The sequence below is a fragment of the Rhizopus delemar genome, genomic scaffold, assembly GCF_000149305.1.
Source record: "Rhizopus delemar RA 99-880 supercont3.9 genomic scaffold, whole genome shotgun sequence".
NCBI classification, from domain to species: Eukaryota; Fungi; Mucoromycota; class Mucoromycetes; order Mucorales; family Rhizopodaceae; genus Rhizopus; species Rhizopus delemar.
Genome location: NW_027137835.1, coordinates 834,892 through 860,049, shown reverse-complemented (window position 1 = coordinate 860,049; position 25,158 = coordinate 834,892). Strand labels below are relative to the sequence as shown.

The following is a 25,158-nucleotide window of genomic DNA, read 5'->3' as shown; positions in this document are numbered from 1 at the left end:
TATCACCTACAGAGAGCAAGCATTATTAATATACTTCGTCAAAAAATATCCAAAAGCATTACTATTGTTATTTTGTAGTAAGTTTGGTTTGGGTTGAGTGCTTTAGACGAGTTTTTCTTGAAAAATTTTAAAGTAAGGTACTGTAGTGACCACCAGATCTTTTAGTTACGATCAAATAAAGGTAAAGATAAAAAAAATAAAGGGATCAGGCACTTTTTATGAGAAGGTTGCCTGTTTATTGAATAAAATATATATAAAATAAAAGTGGGAGTAGAACTGTACTGTCCTTTTTCTTCATCTAAATAGTTAGGATATCTATATTGTTAATTTTTTTTTTCTTTTCCACTTATTTCATTTTTTTGACTTCTTTCATTTTTTGACTTCTTTGTCACACTATAATCAGCTAAACAAAATAAAACCTATACAAAAAAAAAGGATACACAAAGGAATCAATTTAAAAATAATAGCTCTTACATAAACACGCCTACAGCATTCGAACAAAAATACCGATTGCATGTTTCGAATAGGTGACCTCTTCTTTCGGAAGTAGGCACTCTAGCCATTCCGGACAACGACTGGCATAATTTAAGTATGTTTTACCAATTATGTGCTTCATAGTCCGAAAATTTCCGATTTCCAAATAAGGAAATTAAAAAATTTTAAAGTCCGACGGCATCAAACTTACAATTAACCCAAAGAAACCTTGATCAATTAAAGATACACAAGAGTAATGGATTGTAACAAAAAAAATGAAAGAAGGGATGGATAAAAATAAAAACAAAGGTAAAGATAAAAAAAAGTTATGAAAGTGCGGAAGAACTTCCTCCAAAAAAGAAAAATTTTTTAACATCTATAAATACTTCTAGTGAATCACCAATAAACTTCTTCAATTCGTCTCAGGAGTTTCATCTTCAACTTCGCTCTGACCACCCTGTTCACGATTCACCACTGGAAGCCTTGACAACGCATCTGCCGGATTGGCACTACCTGGTCTATATCTCAAAATATAGTCGTATTCCATCAAACAAGCAGCCCATCTTGACAACTTGGGGGTAGACTTGGCAGGTTGAAAGACATATCTCAAGGCAGAATGATCAGTGATCAGGACAAATTTACGACCCAGCAAGAAATGACGATAGTGCTGAACACCCCATACCACTGCAAGAGCTTCTAGATGCGTGATCGCATAATTAATTTCAGCACCACGTAATGACCTTGACGCATAAGAAATCACTTGTTCATTTGCTAACGAATTCAAATCAGTTACTTGCGATAGTACTGCACCCAAGCCAGACTTCGATGCATCTACAGACAACACTTGATACTTTCTTCTATCCGGGTATGCAAGCAAGGGAGGCGACGTCAACATTTCTTGAAACCTTCTAAAACTGGTTTCTTGCTCATCACCCCAAACAAAGGCCACATTTTTCTTTACTAACTTCTGTAACGGAGCTGCCACATTTGCAAAATTAGGACAGAAAGCACGATAATAGCTGCAGAGCCCAAGGTAAGATCTAATTTCTCCAACATTCTTGGGTGTATCAAAATTAACGATCTTATTTACATTATGATCACTAGGCTTTAAGCCATCTGCTGTGACTTCATGGCCCAAGTAAGATACGGACGACTGACCCCACGAACATTTCTTCTTCTTCAATTTCCGACCAGCGTCTTTACACTTGATCAACACCTTTTCCACCAGTGCACCATGCTCCATCAAGGAGTCGCCACCAAAGATCAATACATCATCGATGAACACCAAGCAAAACTTACCAATATACTCACCCAGGATAGAGTTCATCATGGCTTGGAAGGTTGACGGGGCGGATGTCAATCCAAACGGCATGACCAGGAATTCATAAATTCCCTTCTTGGTAACAAAACCAGTCTTCTCAATCGAATCTTCCGCCATGGGAACTTGCCAATAGCCAAAAGCCATATCCATTGTAGTGAAAAAACTTGGCACCACCCAACGAATCCAACAATTCGGATATCAAAGGTAAGGGATAAGCATTTGATACCGTCATCTGATTCAGCTTTCTGTAGTCTAGCACCATTCTACGACTACCATCCTTTTTCTTGACAAAAAAGCAGGGAGAGGAGTATGCACCTGATTTGGAAGGTCTAATTATGCCCAGCTCCAGCATGTTATTCAACTCCTTCTCCAAAAACTCATTCTCTTCCCACGTCAGTCTAAACGGCACAGATCGCACTGGAGTAGCATCGGGTTTCAGGACGATCTTATGCTCGAACCCTTTTACCCTGCCCAACCCAGAGTTCTTCACGAAGCAATCAGCAAAACGTCCCTCGACCATTTCCTTCATCTCTTGGGGAACAACCTGTTCTTCATCTTCATCAGTGACTGACAACTTGTCAAAAATGCCTTCTTCATACGATTCTACCAAGTCTTGCCCTTGTTGAATTCTTGCTTGATCAACAACATCCAAACTGTTAGAAGACCCAGGAGCACCGTTACTGACAACAGATATGCTAACAGCATAGATCTCTGTACCTTCCTCAACGTTCTCTTCATTACGGTCAAAAGGAAGACCCGAATCCACCATCGACTGTCTCTCAGGTTCTGCACCAACCTGCTGCTCCATGAAGTGGACCTTCCTTTCCTTTTTCATCATCGTGTCCTGCTTGCTAACACCTACTCGTCTTGCTTCAGTATAGCCCTTATGGACTACTACACCACGACTTGTCGGTATATGGACCTCAGCCACGCCAATCCTAGGTTGGATACCATACAGTTGTTGGAATAATTGTTCGAATGTTTTGCAATTTTATACGTTTTGCTTTGTATCTCTGCAGTCAGATACGATAGAGCTACGTACGATACCTCATTAAAAAGCGACAGCTTTCGCATATAACATATAAAACGCTAGGGGTCTGGAATTATTTCCATATATAGTAAGATCAAATTGCGTCAAGCATATGCATTCGAACAATTTTTCCAACTCAATGCATTCTATAATAATGATATCGTTGCCGCTTCTGACATCACAAATACAGCATTACAAAATGATGTAATTATGAAACAACGCTTTTGCTATTAATCGGAGCTTAAAATATATAAATAAGGCTGTGTTTTACGGTGTTTCCCTTCCATCTCGTACAGTCTATACGTCCTTATATCATGGCACATCCTTTATCTCGTAGCAAGCAAGAGAGCATCCGGTAGCTGTTGAAAAAGCGTTTATCATACTCAGAGATCATGGAACATGCTCCAGGAGTATTAACGTCCACTTTGAGCAAGCACAAGGGCTTGTATACACCGAAACGTACTCGAGGTCATGCTGGTAAAAAGACTACTATAAGCTCAACGACAAAGAATTACCTGAAGAGAGAGCTTGTAAATGGTTCACTTAAGACTGCAAAGAGCGTATGGCCATATTTAAACAGTATTGGTCACAAGATAGGCTATTTTGGTACAGTAAAAATGCTTCATAGTATGGGTTTCGATACCCAAATTAAGAAGAAAAAGCCTCTCCTCAAAAAATGTCACATGGAAGCTAGACTAAAGTGGGCTAAAGCTCACAAAGATTAGACAGAAGATGACTGGAGACGTATAGTGCTTTCTGATAAGACCAAGATTAATGTTTGGGGTTCAGATGGCTGTAAGTACTTTTGGAAACGACCTGGTGACAAATTGCAGCCTCATCATCTTGACCTTACAGTCAAAGGAGGAGCTGGCAGTGTGCTGCTTTGGGGTTGTATGACGTGGGATAGTCCTGGATATGGCTGCGCAATTGAGAATGGTACTATGAAAGCATCAGATTATGTTCATATCCTGTCAACTACACTGATGGACAGTCTGAAGTACTATGGTTACCAACAGGAATCTATTTATTTTCAACACGACAGTGATCCTAAGCACACATCAAAGCTTGCTCATGTTTGGTTTAAGGAAAATGGGTTAAAAGAAGAGCATACTTTCAGTTGGCCTGCTCAAAGTCCTGATTTGAATCCTATAGAGCATCTCTGGCACCATTTAAAGCTGAGGCTGAGCTTAGATGAAGATAGGGATAAAGGACTGCATGATCTCTGGTCTAGAATCGAGAAAGAATGTATTTCTTGTACCAAAGAGTAATGCCAAGCATATATCAAGAGTATGCCAGCTCGTTGTAGAGCAGTTATTAAAGCTAAAGGCGGTCATACACGGTATTAAATAAAAGATGATTCAATTGGAAAAATTGTTCGAATGCATATGCTTGACGCAATTTGGTCTTACTATATATGGAAATAATTCCAGACCCCTAGCTTTTTATATGTTATATGCGAAAGCTGTCGCTTTTTAATGAGGTATCGTACGTAGCTCTATCGTATCTGACTGCAGAGATACAAAGCAAAACGTATAAAATTGCAAAACATTCGAACAATTATTCCAACAACTGTATCTATTGGATTGTAAGCTCGGACATATAACTATTTGAGTTGCGACGTTCTCTTATCAAGCATACTGAATTTGCTATACTGCAAAAAAAGAAAAAAGAAAAGTATGCTTAGTTTATGTACCCAAAAAAAAAGATAAAAAAAATTGTTTGTTTACACTGAAAAGATAAAGAACAACATTTCTTAAGTTGCGAAAGGGAACATAGGCTCAATGATTTTATCCAACGAAGAGTAAAATTAATTGATTACAATTGGAACAACAGAATATATCATAGGAAGTAATAAATGCAAATGTTAAATAAGAGATAAAATAAAAATGAACAAGGAAAAAAGAAAAAAAAAAAGAAATACAATTTTCCTTTTTTTGACCACAAGGAAAATAACTTCTACCACAGATGATAAGGCAATGTTTAAACGACTAAAGCTAAGCAGAAAATAAGGAGGAATGGGTTTGGTAGTCATTTTTATTTTTAACTGCAAAAAGAAACAATAATTATTAACTTCAAACGAATTTACATGTTTTGAGATTCCTTATAGCAGAGACTATAAAAAAGAGCTTTTGTTAATGAAATAAAATAGAACATCTTAAGAGATTTAGAAAAAAAAAAGTAATGTTGAAATTAGAGAATTGCAATGTCGGAATTACTTGCATGTGAAAAAAAAGCAATGTTGGAATTACTTGCATGTTAAAAAAAAAGAATGTTAAAAATGACATTTCAAACGAATACCTACTTTGACAAATTGCCTTAAGTTGAACAAAGCCTACATACGGGATCCTTGTTTTATTCATAGAGTATACAAAGATTTACTTTGGGTTTTAGAAAGCGGTTTTAGAAATTGCACTGAAATTGGAAATATTTTTTTTCAACCAAGAAAAAAAAATCTAACTGAGATGTCAATTAGAAATGTGTTAATTCATTTACCTTTGTTTGCTAATTTCAATTTCTTATTCAATGTATCTATGCTAATTTATGTGCTTTTTGTCCCAACTTTAAGAATATCATCACTTTGTCTTTTTTCTTTTTCTTTTTTTTTTTTTTTTTTTTGTAAAGTAGTGCAGTTAAGTAAGCCAATCAATATAGTACTGAATATGACGGAAAAAGATTCAAATCTTTCAACAGAAAAGTTGAATTGATTTTACTCGATGAAAAATGTATTATTATTTAGTCGCAATTGTATGATGTCGTAATATAGCAACATCAATTGAAATTTGTTAAAGGTTCTTATTCTTTGATTTTGGAGTTGTATATAAGGAGTTCATAAAGCGACATATCAAGTGCATAAAAACTGTTATTGTATTCATACAAAAAATAAGTACTCATGAATAAATTTAATATCATTGATTTACAGTAAAACCATATCTCTATAAATAAATATGAAACTTCTGCAATAATTACCTTTGATCTGTTGTTCATATCAGTATTTTAAGAATCACATCGGGACCTGTTTTTAAGAACGGTACATCAATGTAATCCTATTTGATAAATATTGTTAAATCAATAAACAACTCACATCATCATTGATTGATTCGTCAAGAAGACAACATGTCATATTTATCCATTATCTTTCCTGAATCTTCCCATTCTCTTTGTATCATTATTTTAACCGATGAATAGAGATAGCGGTAAAAATTTACATATTCAAAAAGTATAAATAACATCAATTGTTGTTGTAAATCAAACAGTATATAATTAGTAACGCAAGTTCTTTATTGTATTTATAATGTATTCTTCAAGCCCATACAAATTCCATTGTTACTGCGCCCAATGCTCTGGAGGAGAAGCAGGCAAGTACCAATTTGTTACGCAATGGACTCTTGCTCGCCATAGAAAGAAAGAAGCTGTTAAAGGTTTGTTACTTACATTAAGATAGTTTTTTTGCTAACGTATCATATAAACAGGTGAATCAGAAATAATTCCAGAAGTTAACACCAATAATGAAGTGATTCCGTCAAGTGAAAATGATTCTGAGAATAATGGTGATGAAGACTTTTCTAATTGGCAAGTCATTGAAAATGATGAAGATGATGCCTCTAGTTGTATGGATGTTGTCGAATTCAATGTGCCCAAAGGTAAAAACCTTCTAGAATTGTTTTAATAAAATATAAAATACTTACTTTGTCAAACGTTTAGTTAAACTTGAAGGATTCCAAAGTGATGTTGTTGCTTTCATAGCAATTTTCTTGACGTATTTCCAGCTGTTTTTCATTTCTGAATATGCTGCGGAAATAGTTATGAAATTTGCTAATGATCTTGTTGTCCTCTTACATTATGAACCAATCTTCCCTACCAAGTTGGACACTCTTCGAAATGCTGTTGGAATTGACTATACCTACAAAGGTATGTTTCGCCTTGTTGTCTGTCCTGAATGCCATACCCTGTACCAGCCTGAAGAAGTACACTGTGATTCGAAGTGCACCTTTTCTGAATTTCGCATCACATGTAATGCCCCACTCTTCAAGCCTGCTACGATTGGTGCAAGCAAAATGTACGCCAACAAGGTCTCTGCATTCAATTCCATCAAGTATGCCTTGACTGTGATGTTCTCTCGACCAGGCTTTGAATCAGCAATAGAAGCATGGCGCTATCGTACTCGTCATAACAACACCATGTATGATATCTATGATGGTCAACTTTGGAATGAATTCAAAGATAGAGATGGTAATTTATTTACCAGTCAAGCTAGATCTCTTCTTTTTACATTGAATGTCGATTGGTTTCAGTCATCCAAAAGAAACGTGTACTCTGTTGGTGCTATCTACTTGACAATAAATAACCTTCCAAGATCCATCAGATACAAAAAAGAAAATATCATCTTGGTTTGCGTTATTCCTGGTCCCAAAGAACCCAAGGACACACAAATCAACAACTATCTACAAGTTTTGGTAAATGATCTGAAGGAGCTCTACTATGGTGACTTTTTTACCTGTACAGCTGAATCTCCTAACGTGCCTGTTCAAGTTCGTGCTGCTCTGTTCTTGATTGCTTGTGATATTCCTGCTAGCCGAAAGGTTAGTGGGTTTACTTCATTCAATGCCACTGTACCTTGTAACAAGTGCTCAACAGCATTTCCTGCTCGTTATAATACTCATCTTCAACGTGATTTTTCTTTTGGTCTTGAAGATATTGATGCTTGGTCACTTCGTACCAATATTGAAAACCGTTATCATGCAAAAAATTGGAAAGAAGCAACCACCAAGAGAAAAAGAGTCGACTTGGAACAGAAGTTTGGTACTCGGTTCTCTGCCTTACATGATTTGGAATATCTTGATCTTGTTCGTTGTACTGCCATTGATCCTATGCATGGTCTTTTCCTTGGAACAGCAAAGAAAATGGTTAAAATATGGCGTACAACTATTTGTGACCTTACCCATGAATTATACCTGACTGATGCTGACTTGAAAGAAATGCAAAAAGAAGCAAATGATATTATATTGCCAGCACAATACACGCCAATCAATCAGAAAATTGCCAGCGATTTCTCTGACTTAAAGGCTGATGAATGGAGAACCTGGTGTCTTGCTCTTTCTCCTCTTTTGCTCAAGTCTCGTCTTCCAGTCCGTCATAAAGAAAATTGGGCAAGGTTTGTACAGGCCTGTCATATCGTATGTCGTCCATGCATTATCCAAAATGAAGCCACGATAGCACACAAGCTATTCCATGAGTTTGTCCTTGGTGTTGCTGAATTGTATGGTCCAGAAATGGTTACTCCAAATATGCATCTTCATCTACATTTGAAGGACTCCATTCAAGACTTTGGTCCAATCTATGCATTTTGGTTGTATGGCTTTGAAAGACTTAATGGTGACATTAAGAAGATGACGGTAAACTACAAAACAGCATTCGAAGTTACATACAGTAGCGGACAAAACTGGTGCACAAAAATGAAAATCAGTATTGCATCTCCGCCATATGTCTGCGAGTTTTGTGACATATACCGTCTGAAATGCAGTCTAAAATATACATTATGATATGTAAACGGGAATTGTGTCGGACATCCCGCAGGCATAAGGTCATTTTTAGTGATTTTTTGAATATTTCAATTTTCGCCAAAAATATAGTACTTGTCTAACCTTCCTTCAATTTTCCTCATATCTCTCTCGTCTGCTTTCAGATTTCACAGTATATTAGTGAGCTTTAGTAGCTCTTGAAAAATACATAAACCCATGCTTATTTTGTATTTCCCATTGAATTCCCCCTTTTGTTTTTACCCTATTCACTATGACAAAGTACTTGCCTTATATGCTTAAGAAAATAAGCAACTGTAAAAGCGAAGCTCTGAGATTTCGAATACACTTAGTTCGTACGGCAGCAGATCTTTTTAGGGCAGCAAGAATCTCCAAATGGACAATCAACAGGATAAGAAAGGAAGAAAAGAACATCAAGGCTTGTGACCGTGGTAGTCGACCGGTCGTAGTCAGCAAAATAACTAATGCAATCATCCGCCTAAACTTTCGACAAGGATCTTTACACACAGCTTCTGATGCTCAGCTCTTTTTGAGATCCTTTGGATACAGTATTAGCAAACTGTCAGTCAGAAGGCACTGTAGGAAGCTAGATTTTGAGTCTGGAACTAAGGAATCGAAGATTTTCATTAGCTGTATAAGCCAGAAAAAGCGATGAAAGTGATATCACGACAAACCATCGTATATGTTGTATCCACACAACTAATAAAGTGAACATTCATGGATAAACTTGGATACTACAGAATTATAGTCTAACCAGATCTCTATTAATAAACGTGAGAATTCTGCAATAGCCAATCTTGCCCTGTTGTCCTACCAGCGTTCTAAAAGACTATATCGGAACCTGATTACAACAACGGCAGTTCAATCCTATTCTATAATTATCATTAGATCAATAGTTTAATTACTTCATTGTCCCTTGATTCGTCAAGTAGACAGCGGCTATTGATTATCCACTATCCTTCCTTATATTCCATATCATTCTTTTAACCGATCAATTGAAATAGCGGTAAAGACCCAGACATTCAAAAAGCATAAATACCCTCAATATTTTTATTAATAAAGTCATATATAATCTTTAGTTTCACAACTATCGTCTTTTTGTAGTTTTTGTCTTCTATTTCATATTTGGCAAAACATTTTTTTTTGTGAATTCTTTATTGACTTTATTTTTAAAAACAACCCTCTTTTTATTACTACCTACCTTACCACTATGTCAAACTCAAATGACTTTAACTCTGCTGCTGCTGGTTCTTCCAGTAGTAATGATAAAACTTATCCTGATAACGCCCGTCGTATGTCAGATGTATCTACCTTATCTTCAGAGGCACAGTCCTCTGGAATGACCACGTCCGCAGTTTCTTCTGGTTCTTTTGAGCCTAGAATCGCAGCTCCATCCATCCACTCTTCTATTGAGGAGTTGGATTCCACCATCATCGGTGCCACCCAAGTTATCCTTAACTTGTCTGTTCGTCTTCTTTCCACGACCCCTGAGTCAGAGGAAGATAGCATGGTGCGCGCCAAGTACGAAGCCTGCTCCAAGGACCTAGAGAGACTAGTTCATACTAGATATCTCCTCCAACGAGCTATGACCCATGCTGTTCCTACCGCTTGGACTGGTGCACCTCAGGTTGCCCCTGCAGCCTTGAATGTTGTACCTCCAAACCTACCCCTCATGCAGTGGAAGGGTGCGGTCTTTGACCCATCTGCCCCTGTCTCTGTGGATGTTAAGCACTGCTTAAAAAAGTTTCAGGACGTGATGTTCGCACATGGTCTTGATCTTGATCAGCACTGGCTTCGTCTTCTCCCTCCCTGCTTGTCGTCTAGTCAACGTACTTGGCTTGATGAATATCAAGAAAAGGAGGATGTCCATACGTGGAGTCAGTTCAAAAAGGCTTTTACTGGCCATTATGGTGTTGGTTCGGCTGAAGAAAAGGCCACGTCTACAACGGAGTTGTTACGCATCTCCATGACTGCTGCTGAGACTGTTGACCAATACGTTGAACGTTTCAACAACCTCCGTCGCTTGGCACAGATCCAAGATCGCTGTGTCTTGACTCGTTGCTTTCTGATCGGTCTTCAGGCCGACATTTACAAGAAGGTGATCGTGTCCTTAGCCAATTGTACGGATGCGCAAAAAGAATCGGTCGACTACGTTGTCAAGTTGGCCAAGACTTTGTACCATTCATTGTACAAAGTACGTAGAGTTGCTAACGCTTCTCACACTTCTGCTGGCCCCTCCATGGTCAATGACTCCTCTTCTTCTGGTCGGAAGAAATCCTCTGCTTTTGTCTCTGGTTCTGCTGTTCGTGCTGCACCTTATCCAAAGGCTTCTAGGAAGTATTGCAGCTTCCATAAGACCACCACCCATAGCAACGATGAATGTCGTGCTATGAAGAAATCTTCCTCTCTTTCTCCTTCTTCGGGTTCTACCCAAGTTGATGTCTCCTCTGGTTCTGCTGCCTCTCAGTGGAATCCAAGAAACCAACCTTCCGGTTTGGGACGTCCGTGCCGCTCTTGTGGTGCTGACAACTGGCGTCCTGGTCATCGATGCAAAGGAAAGGGTCGCTCAACTGGCTCTTCGGCTGACGACTCTGATCTTGCTGGGCCTTCTCATTTGTTTCGCGGAATGAGTCGATCCCCTGCTTCTTCCTTGTCTTCCGTTGCCTCTTCTGGTAACGATGTTTCTGCCTCTGTTGGTTCTTCTGCCACTCCTACTACAAGTAGTAGTGATGCTTCTTCCGGTCGTAAGACTGATGCTGCTGGTCCCGTTGTCTCTGTTCCCGATTCGTCGGATGATATGGACATTGATGTTGCAGAAGCCCTTACTGTGGCTGAAGCTGCTCAGGCCTGTAAGTACATTACACATCACATCTTTTCTAAAGCGCCTTCAAACACTAATACGCTTTATGTTCCTATTATTGTAGAGCACATCAAAACATGGGCCATGATTGATACCGGTTCAACTTTTTCGTGTGTGTCTCCTTCGTTCTGTTCGTCGCTTGGTTTAGTTCCAACACCTAATCCAGGATCGATCAAGTTAGGACATAATAGTTCAAGTATTGTAAGCCGGTTAGGCATAATAAATCTTACTGTTTATTATAACCAAATCCGTTTGCCATATGAATTTGAAGTGTTTGATTTTAGCAGTGATGTCCCCATTTGTTTAGGACTTGACATTTTGCCTAAACTAAGAATAGGTTTAACAGGATTAGCCACTTCTTGGTTAAATTCTAATATTCCTAAAATACCTGATCCAGTTAACCCTGATGACTATAAGCCAAATGAAACTCCTGTTGGCACTAAACAGGAAAGACAGCAATTGATGAGCACTATTCAACCTTTGTTAGATGCTAATACGAGTATCCCCATGTCTTCTCATTGTAATTTACCTGGTGCTATCATTACTCTTGATACTGAACCCAATGCCTTTGCTTATCGAAGACAACCCGATATTGCTATTGCTAACAGAAAAATCATGGAAGACCAAATTCAAACTTGGTTGGATGATTGTGTCATTGAACCTGCTCCTTCCAATACTCGCTTCAACAACCCTATTTTTCTTGTTGGAAAAAAGGATGTTAACGGATTATACACTAAGAAAAGAGCAGTTATTGATCCACGTATGCTTAACCAACTCGTGAAGAATGTTGATAGAATGCCTTTACCTCTAATCAGTGATCTTCATCAACGTATGGGTTCTGCTACTATATTTACTACTTTCGACATACGAGCATGCTTTCATCGTTTTCTTATCCAAGAATCTGATAGACCTAAAACCGCATTTACTCATCCATTCACTGGTATGCAGTATCAATTTCGTCATTGTCCTTTTGGCTTGACAAGTACCGGTAACATTGTACAGCGTGTTCTTACAAATTTGTTCGCAGATCTTCCCTACACTGCACTCTATATTGATGATCTATGTGTCTTCAGCTCTGGTGACATGAATCAACATATTGAGTATGTCCGTGAAGTGTTGAAACGTCTTACTGCTGCAAACTTAATTATTAATGTTGAAAAGACACATTTTGCACAAAGTTGTGTAAACATTCTTGGATGGACTATTGGTAACAATGGTTCTCTAATCCCTGATCAACGTAAACTGACAAATATACATTCTTGGCCCACACCTAAAACTGGTAGACAAGTCATGAGTTTTCTTGGATTTGCAAACTATTTCCGTAATAGTTTACCTATGTTTTCTCGCTTGACTGCTCCACTTGACCGGTTACGATCTCTTAATTCTTTAAAAGGAATTTGGAATGAAACCCATGAATGCAGTTTTCGTAACATTAAGGATGCCTTGGTGAATGCCCCAGTTATTCACATTCCTAACCTTAAGTACCCATTCTACGTCGCAACAGATGCTAGTGCTTATGGTATCGGCGGTGTCGTTTATCAAGTCATCGACCAAGTCATTCAATATAACGCCTTTGCTGCAAGATCTCTTTCTCCTACCGAACGTCGTTATCATACAAACAAACGAGAGTTGTTAGCGATTGTATTCATGTTTGAGAGATATAATAAATGGTTATATAACCGTCATTTTACCTTGACAACTGATCACAAAGCCTTGATTTACATCAAGAAGCAAGTTGTTCCAAATGCTGCCATGCTTGTTTGGTTTGAAACAATTTTCGAATATTCCTTTGATATTGTTCATTGTCCTGGCATTAAGAATATTATCCCAGACGCACTTAGTCGTTTATTCCCAGATGACAATAAACTGGAGGGGGGTAACAATGTCAACAATGTTGCCATCTACAGTATCCGTGGTAAAGAAAAAGAAAAAAGAAAACCAACTTTTAAAGAAAAATCTAAAAGTTATGAAACACAAACATATGCAGTCACTTCTGCAACATCATCATCATCATCAAAACCCTTATTGCATCGCGCTTTGCAATATGAAGATTATATCACACCTCCTCCTGAGGAAAGAAAAGATATAATATTAAAGGCTCACTTATTAGGCCATTATGGAATTAAAGCCATAGAACAAACCATTCATGGTGATAAACTCCATTGGACTAATTTACGTCAAGATATTCAGGATGTCATATCCAAGTGTCACGAATGTAAAATGTTTAATATTGCCAAAACAGGTTATCATCCCCCTAGAAGTATCCTACCTGACGGACCTCTAGATCATTGGGTTATGGACCTCGGCACTTTTAATATAACATCTACGAGCGGAAATAATTTCCTTCTTGTCATGGTTGATTTATTTTCTCGCTTTACTATCTTGAAAGCCATTCCTGATAAACAAGCTCTTACTATTGCCAAACAGCTTGTTGATATCTTCTGTACTTTCGGCTGGCCTAAGGTCATTGCTAGTGATAACGGAAAAGAGTTTACTGCTACCATCGTCACTGAACTTATTAATAACAGTGGTATCGATAAGAGAGTGTCTAACCCTTTTAATCCCCTTGGTAACTCAGTCAATGAAGCATTTGTAGGAATTGCTAAAAAGACTATTGTTAAACAGTTACAAGGAAGAAAAGAAGATTGGGATCTATATGTACCTGCAACCCAATATGCTATGAATCTGAAATATTCCAGACTTCATAAGAGTAGACCATATACAGTAATCTTCAATAAAGTACCAAATGATATGAAAGATTATTCTCATATTAAACCCACTCTTAGAAGTGAAGCTGTAGATTCTAAAGCAATAGAAAACAGACTTAAATATGCTACTGAAGTCGTTATCCCTGCTCTTGCTAAACGCATTAAGGAAACTCAGGATGTAGACAATGCATATTTTATGAAAACAAACAAAATCGTTCACACACCATTCCCACTCCATAGTGAAGTCATGATTAAAAATGTGAATAAGGAAAACAAAACTGATCCGTATTACGAAGGTCCTTTTTATATAAGTGGAATGACAACTAATGGCAGTTACATATTAGTTGACAAACAAAATAACCTCTTATCAAGAGATGTACCAACCTCACACTTAAAACTTATTGCATTACCCAGCAATAAAAGTGCAGAATCAATCGATGACCAACATTATGAGATTCAAGCAATTATACAACACAAAGGAACTCCAGGTAATTACCAGTACCTTGTTCATTGGAAAGGATACGATGATCCTATGGATTACACTTGGGAACCTACTTCTAGTTTTGATGATCGATCTTCAATTGAAACATATTGGGCTCGTCGTCAAGCAGGTAATAATACTGCTGTCTCAAAGAAAGCAAGATTACCCAAACGTACCGTTCCTACTCGTGATCATCACAGTAGAAGCAAGAGATCAAGACGTTAAATTGTCTAAGTAGTTGACCGTCTTTTTCCCTAAGACAATTTTTCCTAAAGAAGGTTTTTTTTTACTATCAGGTTTTTATGACAACTTACTACTACGATCTACCCTCAATTATACTATGTCTATTTATCTGCCCTATGATCATTATCGCACTTATTGTGTATGACAATTACTTTTTCCTGAATCTTCACTTATCCTTTTACCGTTTGCTTCAAACTAGAAGGGGGCAATGTTGTATCCACACAACTAATAAAGTGAACATTCATGGATAAACTTGGATACTACAGAATTATAGTCTAACCAGATCTCTATTAATAAACGTGAGAATTCTGCAATAGCCAATCTTGCCCTGTTGTCCTACCAGCGTTCTAAAAGACTATATCGGAACCTGATTACAACAACGGCAGTTCAATCCTATTCTATAATTATCGTTAGATCAATAGTTTAATTACTTCATTGTCCCTTGATTCGTCAAGTAGACAGCGGCTATTGATTATCCACTATCCTTCCTTATATTCCATATCATTCTTTTAACCGATCAATTGAAATAGCGGTAAAGACCCAGACATTCAAAAAGTATAAATACTCTCAATATTTTTTATTAATAAAGTCATATATAATCTTTAGTTTCACAACTATCGTCTTTTTGTAGTTTTTGTCTTCTATTTCATATTTGGCAAAACAGCAGATTTCTTTATATTGCAAAAGAGTCCCGTTTAATGGATAAAAGGTTGGCATCTATTTATATTCTTTGTGAGCGTAGATATAAAAGATATAGACTCGGCAACGATGTCGTGCTGAAGAACCAATGATTAAGCTAAAGCTTGTCGATGTTCTAATATATGCATCTGAAATTGAACAATAGAAATAATAACCAGTCAATTAACTTTGATCTAATTACTTTTTGGGGTTGACAATTGATTGGACTCGCTAGGATGACAAATACTGATCTTATTGTTCTAAATTTGGAAAAGTGTGGAATTGTTCAATCATAGTTTAATCTTTGTGTATCGTTATTATTTTAATACAACTGATATCTTATAGAAAATAACTATGTTTACAACACATAATACTACCTTTAGCGATCTCAAATTCCACCAATAACCATTGCCCATATCCGATAATCGACGAATAAATGCACTTTCTATTGAGGTACAAACAGTCAAGGTTTGAGATAGTTTGGTGCAGTACCCATGGACAACCAGCTGTAAAACCTGAATTTTGCAATTCCTTGCAGCAGTTTTGTGACTTACTGTATGTAGCTTGTGCTTCAAGTGCTTCCATAGATGCTCTATAGGGTTGAGATCAGGGCTTTGTGCTGGCCAGTCCTGCAGTAATTGTACCCCTTTTCGCTTCATCCATCTCTTAGTACGTTTGGAGGTATGCTTAGGTTCATTGTCATGTTGAAAAATGACGTCCTTATGTTTTCAGCCATAGTAATCGAATGTATCTTTGTATGTGGTTCCTAATATATTGGTATAGGTTTGCGAGTTCATATTACCATCAAAGATTTGACAAGCATAACCAACCCCTTTTGCTGTCATGCAACCCCACATCATCAGGGATCCGCCTTCGTACTTTAATGTCTGGTTTATTTGGTGTGGTCTGCTTACTGCCCCATCTTCTTTCCAAGTGTAAGGGTTGCTGTTTGGCCCAAAGATGCTTATTATTGTTTCGTCAGAAAAGATAACCTTCCTCCAGTCATCAACAGTCCAGCTTTGATGCTCCTTGCACCAGTTAAGGCGGTTCTTTTGATGTTGCTCACTCAAAAATGGCTTGCTTTTCTTCAGTGTAGCTTTAAAACCAAGTGTTTTGCCAAATATGAAATAGAAGACAAAAACTACAAAAAGACGATAGTTGTGAAACTAAAGATTATGTATATGACTTTATTAATAAAAAATATTGAGGGTATTTATACTTTTTGAATGTCTGGGTCTTTACCGCTATTTCAATTGATCGGTTAAAAGAATGATATGGAATATAAGGAAGGATAGTGGATAATCAATAGCCGCTGTCTACTTGACGAATCAAGGGACAATGAAGTAATTAAACTATTGATCTAACGATAATTATAGAATAGGATTGAACTGCCGTTGTTGTAATCAGGTTCCGATATAGTCTTTTAGAACGCTGGTAGGACAACAGGGCAAGATTGGCTATTGCAGAATTCTCACGTTTATTAATAGAGATCTGGTTAGACTATAATTCTGTAGTATCCAAGTTTATCCATGAATGTTCACTTTATTAGTTGTGTGGATACAACACCAAGATCGTTCATCAACCTTTTTGCTTGCCATTTGCTCACCGAACATCCAATTAACTTCAAATAAGAACATACATCAGAAATAGACTTTAGGACACCAGATCTGAGCTTTAAACGAAGGGCATTGGTGCGGAGATTCTGAGTATATTTTTGCCTTCCGCCCTTAGGTTGGATATCGTCTGGTTTTAAGGTAGCCTTAAGCGACGTACAGTACGATCAGAGACCCCAGTTTTTGCAGCAATAGTTGTTGTGGCTTCGATGTTATGTAGGCAAAGTTTGACGCTGTCAAGCTTACTAGAGCTAATTCTGCTAGGCATTTGTAGCAATTGAGGGTGGGAAAAGTTACGTAGTGAGAAATATTTTTAAAATGTACGAAATCATAGTGAACTTATATACGTCTGATAGGCTGAGACTAAGGCTACAAGATGATGTAACGTTTATTTCACAATGTGTAATCCCTGTGATGTAATGATGCATAGAATATGAATAACCACTTTGACGCAAATGTAATATATTAGTCTATGGCAAATCATGCTATATATGGCTAGTGTATGACATCAATTCAGGCCACAGTTTAGCATAGAATAAACTTCTCTATCTAACGGTAGTTAAATTACGTCAATGCTGCTAATATTCGTCGATTTATCCCATGTAAAGAGTTTTGTGTCCGGGTTTTGCAACGCACTGTAAATATTAATAAATACAGTGGCCAGCAAAACCGTTCGCACAAAACGTATTTTGTTCTTTCTGCACCATTTGTGGCTTATTGTGCATACTGGCACTATACTTAGTGCATATTATCTAAAAGTAGAAGCTCTTGGCTTTCTGATGACGTATAATATACCACCCTAAGCGCACCCTAAATCATAGTACGGACAATCAAAAATCAAAGGTACATTTGAACGGTTTTGCGGCCATATATTTTGAAAGCAAAATGCGTTAAAATTAGTTTATTTAATAACCAATGTAAAAGCCATCAGCCTCAATAACTGCACGGCATCGATCTGGCATACTTTTAATAAACTTTTGGCATTCTTCAGCCGTGATTTGGTACCAAGTGTGTCCTATGCGGTCCCATAGCTCATGTATACCACATGAAGGGCAGTCATAGTTTCTAAACAGCCGACGTTTAAGCAATTGCCACATGTTTTCAATTGGGTTCAAGTCTGGTGATTGTGGTGGCCATTTCATTACATAAAACTCTTGCTCATTTAGCCATTTTGATACGACTTTAGCTGTATGTTTGGGGTCGTTGTCCTGCATAAAGATAAATTTACTCGTAGATTTTCCACTTTCTTCCATATACCAGGCCAAAGACTTCATCAAGTCATCTTGTAAAACCTCCAAATAAACGTCCTTAGTCATGTTCTTGCCCACATCCACAATATAGCCTGGACCATACCAGCTAATGCAGCTCCATACCATTATAGAGCCTCCTCCATGCTTCACTGTCTCACAAACCTGGTGCTTTTTTAACGGTTGGCCTGGCACTTTCCATGCATAAGACTTCCCGTCGGACCCAAAACGGTTGACTTTGGTTTCGTCAGACCATATGACGTTCATCCAATCGTTTACTGTCCAGTCAATATGCTGACGAGCCCATTGGAGCCTCTTCTTTCTATTTCTTTCATTAATTAAAGGTTTCTTTGGCCTGACAAATGAGACCAAACCAGCATCTCTTAACGCTCTACGTACAGTATTTACAGAAACTGACTTGCCCAAGTTCTGCTCCAACGACTGCTGTGCTTGTACAGCATTTTCGAGCCCATCTACTGTTACAGCACGAACGAGATGTTGCTGCTCCCGCTTAGTCAGCGCCTTTGGCCTGCCACCTTTGTCAATTCGAGCAGGCAAACCTAACTCCAAACGAATTTTATGAACAGTGGAGGATGATACTTTGACTAACTTTGCAATTTTATGATAAGAAAAGCCTTGACGAAGGTAAAACTCGATAGTGTTCTTGCGATCTTCTGTTAATGGTTGCATGTTGAGTAATTACTTGGTAAATGTCGAGATGTCGAAATGGGAATGTGCGAATGACAAAGGAAAAAAAGAAAAAAAATAGTGTGCAGTGGTGAATTAGTAAGCAGAGAAAGTTCTGGAAGAATCTCAGGATGCAGTGACTGCGTTTATCACAATCGAAGAATTCCTCAAGCGTGGCCCCAAAACCGTTCGAATGTGCCTTTGAGTTTTGATTCTCCGTAGTACGAGTTAGGGTGCGCATAGGGTGACATTTTATACTTCATCAGAAAGCCAAGAGTTTGTACTCTTAGGAAATATGTATTAGATATGGTATCTTTTACGCGCAATAGGTCACAAAAGATTCAGAAAGGAAAAAATACGTTTTGTGCGAACGGTTTTGGTAGCCACTGTATTAGCTATGAAGGATATGTAGTAAAAATAATATCACCTTACTTTAGATGAACCAGGAAAAAAAGAAAAAAAAAACACGCCATCCATGCTTGTACCAACAAGTAAAAGAAGAAACAACTGTAGTCTTGAGAAAGAGACTTTATAAAGACCATTTAAACCATAAAGAAAGCAGGCAATACGATTTTACTAAAGTAAAAGTACTATTAGAGCAGGAATAGAATATATATAATATTAAGAACTTACCTTTTATAAAAAAGAGAAGAAGAAGAAAAAAAAAAAGAGAGAAGTGCTTTTTTTGTAGCCTTATTTTTACCAATGTTACACTTATTCACTGTCTATCCATGTTAGAAATCAAAAACAGTTACTTTTCATGTAGTTTATACTTAATTATGTCTCAAAAGATAACTTATACATTGTTTGAACAAGTTTTATTACTTGAGTGCAATATCTTTAACATGGGGAGTATTCTTTTTTTCTTTTCTTTTTTTTTTATTTTAGGTTAAAAAAAATTCGGTCTTAACGGACTACAGCAGTAAAACAGCTTTTTTTCTCCCTGGTTTTGTTTCATGGAATATACTAGATGTTCAAGGTACAAAAGATAAAAAAGAAAGCTCAAGTTCTGGTCAAATGCAAGTTTATAAGAAAAAATAGCAACCAAGTCTAATGTCGGTTTCTTTTTTTTTTCTTACATTAAGAATTCCTAATGGGACACATTCGGATGACGAACATGAACCTCATGAGCAAAGTTGTTTTTTCCAATACGATAAAACTATAAGAATATCAAACTTATATTGTTGTTTATTGCTGAAAAGTCCTTTTTGGTAAAGAAAGTTGTCATTGCTCCACATCTTTAATGGCTAATGACTAACGGCAAATTACACCCATGTGCAAACATAAAGTAAGTAATGAACGAGTACAAGCTTAAAAACATATATTCTTTTACAATATTTGTCATAAAAAATAATAAAACAATATATTTACTTGATAAACAAAAGCGTTTTGTATGTATTTGTTAATTATAAGTGTCTTGTAACAAAATGTTAGCAGAACTTCTTTATTTTTTATTCTTTTAGAATATACACGTATTCTTTTTTTATAATGTAAAGGTATTTGCATTTCTATGAAGTGTAATTGTGTTAGATTAGTGTTTTCATTTGAACAATGAACTTTCTATTGCTAGACTCGTTTTTTTTCACCAGGTCATTTTTTTCCCAAACACGATTATTTTTTTACGTTTTGTAACACGTTTGTAATGATCTAAGCTAAAAACCACAGGCTGCCTTCCTAATATGTATTCTTCTGAACAAAATAATCGCAAATTGCTTTTGATTTCCGCATTTTGCCCTCAAAAATAAAAAAAAGAAGACATCGGTCTTTCAACAATAGAGGGGAACAGGCTTTCCAAAAAAAGATCATCTGTAAAAAAAACAGACACTTTTTTAAAACGTGAATAACTTTATGAATACTTACCCTACAAAAAAAACAAAAGTATTGTTCAATTTCTTTATTTTTTCGCACCTGAATCTTTTTTCAAAATTCGAAAATGACCAATGCAGCGAAAGTTAATTTTTTTTCATTTAATCAAAGACGTCAAAAACGTTGATTATTAGATGCAACAACTGATTGTGGATGTTGAAAATCACCAATTATTTGCAGAGTCGGCAACATCTATCCAAATGTGCACTTTAACTACTATACCAATTCACAACATCCAAGCGCGGATGGTTAAGTGGTATAATCTTCGCCTGCCACGCGAAGGGCCCGGGTTCGATTCCCGGTTCGCGCATCTTTCACAGAAAGATAGAGGTTAAATTGTCATGTGTTTCATTCTCTTTTTGGATTATGTTGTGACGCAGTTGGTGTAACTTTTGCTGAAGAAAGGACTCAGTCGAAGGAGGGACCTCAGTCCCTAAAGATAAACAAAAAAAAAAAAAAAAAAAAAATAGAAAAACACAAAAAAATAATAATCATATAAATATCCCCTCTTATAATTTGACTGAACTTCACTTGAAAAATATCTTTTATCCAAATAAACATCGAGTTCCTCTTTATCAAAACTCTTTATTTTTATTTTATAACTCAAGCAAGTCAAGTCCTTTGAAGTCAAATTAACTTCATCGTATCACTTTTATATTCTCTTATCAAGAAAACTCTTTATTACTTTTTACTGTTTGATCTACAATACAAGATCTGGTGGTCACTTACTACAAGCAAACCAAATTTATTCATTTAAACACAAATCTTTGATCTCAAATTCCTTTAAACTCTAAAGAAAAGTCAAATTTACTTCTAAACTCTTAAGGCCATAACGAGAAAAACGTTAAAATTACAATGTTGTGACGAAGCAAATAATAATATTGTCGTGTTTGATCACGAATAGTCCTTTTATAGTAATTAACAAAGGTACAGATAAATTATTAAGTAGTGTAGCACAAATGATGAAATTTTAGATCAAGAGAACAATGCTGATCACAAGAATAATTTTGATGTCCAGCGACATTGATGTCGTTCGACATAGATGTCAAACAACACAAACAATAAGCCACGCCAATTTTTATATAAATAAGATGAATATTTTTAAACAAAATAACATTATCCAATCCAATTCAATAAATCAAATCTTCTTACGCTTAAAAAGCAATCTTTTCTTATTGGATCACAATAACCTTTTCTTTTCTTTTTATTTTTACTTATTCTTTCTGATCTGATACCCGAGTTATCACAAATCAAGAAAGTTCCCTTTTATTTTTATCGTTTATCAAACAATCTTATTCTTAACCTTATTGATCTAAAAAGATCTGGTGGTCACTACTCACAGACAATTTACTCTAAAGAACTGTTAAACGTTCAAATCAGTTACCCTAAACTCAAGTCATTCAAGACTTCAAACCTCAATTTAAACAAATCTACATCACTTTAACACAAGCCAAGTCCCAAGTACTAACAAGTTACAGTACCACGTCAGTAAGAAAATGAACTTTTGCGTAACAACCTATTTGAAAACGGAGTATCAACTCTTTTGCTTGAAAACCAAAAACAACATAAAATTATAAAAACCAAAAACATATAAATACCCTTATATCTTATCCCTATTTTCACTTCACTCCACTTCACACTTTACTTTTGAATTTTATATTTTTTTTATATTTTCTTTATTTTATAAAACAATAAATCCATCAAGCGTTCAACTGAAACCCTTTGGTCTGTGTTCTATTCTAAATACTGAAGTCCCTTGAAGTCAATAATCTTCATTGTAAAACTATTCCTAAACCTCAAGAGTGATGTATCCATCATTCATAACTCGATATGAAAACAGTATTAATAAGCTACATGATAAGATGCTGCGTAATTGCACGGTTAAACTATATTAAATCCAGGAACTAAATCACAGTCAGCCGCAGTCAATCATATACGAATATTCTATGACAAATATAACAATAGAAGAACACGTAACCCTTATCTATTTGTCATCAGCTATATCATACTCATTAATTATTAATCCATGACATGAAATATTATCCGTGTATGAAAAGTATAAATAGAGTACAATTTTCTTATTAAATAAAACAATCTCTTTATCGAGTCTCGTCCTCTCTTGTTCCTTTTATTCTCTTGGATAAATCAATAATCACAACTAAAAGAAGTATATTAAAATTGATAAAAGATAATAATTTAAATCTTTATTAAATAAAATATATTCTTCTTCTTTTTATATAAAGCTATCACTATTAGATTCATTCTATAAAGTAAACATGAACAATAAATAAGTCATGATCTTTACTATTCATCATTTCTGTAAATGAATAATAATGGATCAGGTACCTAGTCAACTTTGATCTGACTGGAGGCATTTCATATAAATATATATTTCCTCTCAATGAAGACGGGACAAATCTCCCAGGTCAGTTAAAGAACAATAAGATCTATAAAAACAACGAATTAAAAATTTTCATAATCGATTCAGTGATCATTCTTCAATCAAACATGTCAATGATTGAATCTACGCTCATAACTACTCATTTACCCGCCAACTGATAGAAGAATATAAATAGTAGACTTTGTAATGATTTCTTTTTAACAATTAAGATTGTCTTAAATAAAGTTCAGTCTCAAAAAGTATTCTTTTGGTTTTATTGTTATTTCTAATTACTTTACCAGAACATAACAATCAATTTCAAAATCTATGTAATAACTCTGATTCCATCCTGTTATCTTCTACTCGCCCTACTATCCAAGTGAATCCTATCCTTTGGTTACCGATGACTTGTTCTGAACGTAGTCGTGTTCTTCGCTGGCGTCTTGGTTGGCTACCTGGCGGTAAACCTAAAGAATACATCTTCCATCCTTATCATAACTGGAGTCGTCGATCTGCTTTTGACTGTCTACATATTCATCATCGTCTGTACTTGCCTCGCTCAATTGAAGATCCAATCTCTTTCCTTCTTAATTTGCTACCATTACATAAGCCTCGTCCTACTGCTTCTCATAGCTGGTTTACTCTATGGCCTATCCTTTGTACGATTCTCCATGAACTGGATTATTATTTTCATGATGAATGCCCTCCTCCTCCTGTTGACCCTGGTGCAAGCTGTTGAATTAGTTACCCAAGTAATAGTGTGATTCTTTCTGGTACTTGATCTGGTTTGTATTAAATTTGTGTTTCTATTTACTTTTTCTTTCTTCCTCCTCTTATACTTATTCATATTTCAAATAATTTGCTCTTTTCTTTTTCCTTTTCTTTCCCTTTTTTCCCTTCTTGTCCCCTAAGAAGGTTTTTATTCCCTTACATTCATAACTGGCTCGGGCAAAATTGCACGCTTCGTTGCTACATGCTCATTGCCATAAAACTTTTTTTTTTTAAAAAAAATAGTAATAATAAACCCAGAATTTAATAGTATTAAGTGACGGTACGAATATACCAAAAAATCGATGTTCATAAACCAGTGGCTTTCCTCTGCATACTGCGATAAGGTGTACTGTATGTTGATTTGTCAAATAATTCCATAATTTTGTTCAATTGCTGTAATCTACATTCTTACAAGTATGGTATGTCAATAAAAAATCAAATTCATTTCGTTGGCTATAAAGGGAACAAACCAAAGATAGATCTGATTTATTAAAATCACAAAAAAGGAACTTGTGATGGGTGTTTTTTGTAGGGGCTAGAAATCTAGTTTTTATGATAACGAATAAGTGATAAAGTCATATGTTAGGCAACGGTGAACTTCTTCTGATGGACAAAATCAAATCAATCAACTTGGAGATATACGAGTATTGTAATAATAAATTCAGTGCGTTAGATCGCATTGACCCAATTATAAGCAAAATCTGGCTATGGACAGTAGTGGGGTCATATGGAACGCCATCGAATATAAATCACTAATATACTTGTAATGGTTGTTTTGTTTACAAAAAAATAAAGTTTAGATTTCGATAAGACACAAGGCTATATCTGATTTTTATTAATATTATACATCCAGGGTTTATATACTTTTCTATACTATGCAAATAACTAAATGCTACAAGTTATTATGGAGATTTCTCTATAATTTAATATAAGCACTTGCTTCTCATTCATCAGTTTATTTTGGTAAAGCATACATACTAACAAGTCTACATTTCTATATACTCACATTATTAATATCTAATAATATTTGATTGCGTTACAATGATTATCTTTGAAGCATAACAGATATTAAAAACATTAGCATTAAATAAATAATAACAGTAAAGGCCTCAAAAGGAGTATCAATTACAAATAAGAATATTCATTTAGTAATTCTCATTTAGGAACCAAGTGTTTACTGAAGATGATGACAATCGAATTGTAGGTAAAGCCTATAATTACCATTGTGTCTTTTGAATTAATTTTTGTAAAACAACATTCTG

General features: G+C 36.0%; 6 protein-coding genes and 1 non-coding gene across 7 annotated transcripts; 4 read left to right on the top strand and 3 right to left on the bottom strand.

Annotated features, from left to right (window-relative positions):
- Nucleotides 1-886: 886 nt before the first annotated feature.
- RO3G_11406 (uncharacterized protein) lies at nucleotides 887-1,945 on the bottom strand (the record flags this gene model as incomplete). Its single annotated transcript, XM_067665990.1, has 1 exon — nucleotides 887-1,945. The coding sequence occupies one exon, from the start codon at nucleotides 1,943-1,945 to the stop codon at nucleotides 887-889; it is 1,059 nt and encodes a 352-aa protein (XP_067522091.1).
- Nucleotides 1,946-3,217: 1,272 nt separating this feature from the next.
- RO3G_11405 (uncharacterized protein) lies at nucleotides 3,218-4,093 on the top strand (the record flags this gene model as incomplete). Its single annotated transcript, XM_067665989.1, has 2 exons — nucleotides 3,218-3,436; nucleotides 3,551-4,093. 2 exons carry the CDS (start codon nucleotides 3,218-3,220, stop codon nucleotides 4,091-4,093), a joined length of 762 nt encoding a protein of 253 aa, XP_067522090.1.
- Nucleotides 4,094-6,117: 2,024 nt separating this feature from the next.
- Nucleotides 6,118-8,365, top strand: RO3G_11404 (uncharacterized protein; the record flags this gene model as incomplete). The annotated part of the gene is made up of 3 exons (XM_067665988.1): nucleotides 6,118-6,244; nucleotides 6,296-6,466; nucleotides 6,528-8,365. The coding sequence occupies 3 exons, from the start codon at nucleotides 6,118-6,120 to the stop codon at nucleotides 8,363-8,365; spliced, it is 2,136 nt and encodes a 711-aa protein (XP_067522089.1).
- A 1,207-nt stretch (nucleotides 8,366-9,572) lies between these two features.
- RO3G_11403 (uncharacterized protein) lies at nucleotides 9,573-14,636 on the top strand (the record flags this gene model as incomplete). Its single annotated transcript, XM_067665987.1, has 1 exon — nucleotides 9,573-14,636. One exon carries the CDS (start codon nucleotides 9,573-9,575, stop codon nucleotides 14,634-14,636), a length of 5,064 nt encoding a protein of 1,687 aa, XP_067522088.1.
- A 1,018-nt stretch (nucleotides 14,637-15,654) lies between these two features.
- RO3G_11402 (uncharacterized protein) lies at nucleotides 15,655-17,213 on the bottom strand (the record flags this gene model as incomplete). Its single annotated transcript, XM_067665986.1, has 6 exons — nucleotides 15,655-15,663; nucleotides 15,710-15,838; nucleotides 15,887-16,018; nucleotides 16,247-16,473; nucleotides 16,808-16,832; nucleotides 17,106-17,213. The coding sequence occupies 6 exons, from the start codon at nucleotides 17,211-17,213 to the stop codon at nucleotides 15,655-15,657; spliced, it is 630 nt and encodes a 209-aa protein (XP_067522087.1).
- A 637-nt stretch (nucleotides 17,214-17,850) lies between these two features.
- RO3G_11401 (uncharacterized protein) lies at nucleotides 17,851-18,882 on the bottom strand (the record flags this gene model as incomplete). The annotated part of the gene is made up of 1 exon (XM_067665985.1): nucleotides 17,851-18,882. One exon carries the CDS (start codon nucleotides 18,880-18,882, stop codon nucleotides 17,851-17,853), a length of 1,032 nt encoding a protein of 343 aa, XP_067522086.1.
- A 2,102-nt stretch (nucleotides 18,883-20,984) lies between these two features.
- RO3G_19135 lies at nucleotides 20,985-21,055 on the top strand. The gene has a single exon. It is a non-coding gene; the product is annotated as a tRNA-Gly (tRNA).
- The last annotated feature ends 4,103 nt before the right edge of the window (nucleotides 21,056-25,158 follow it).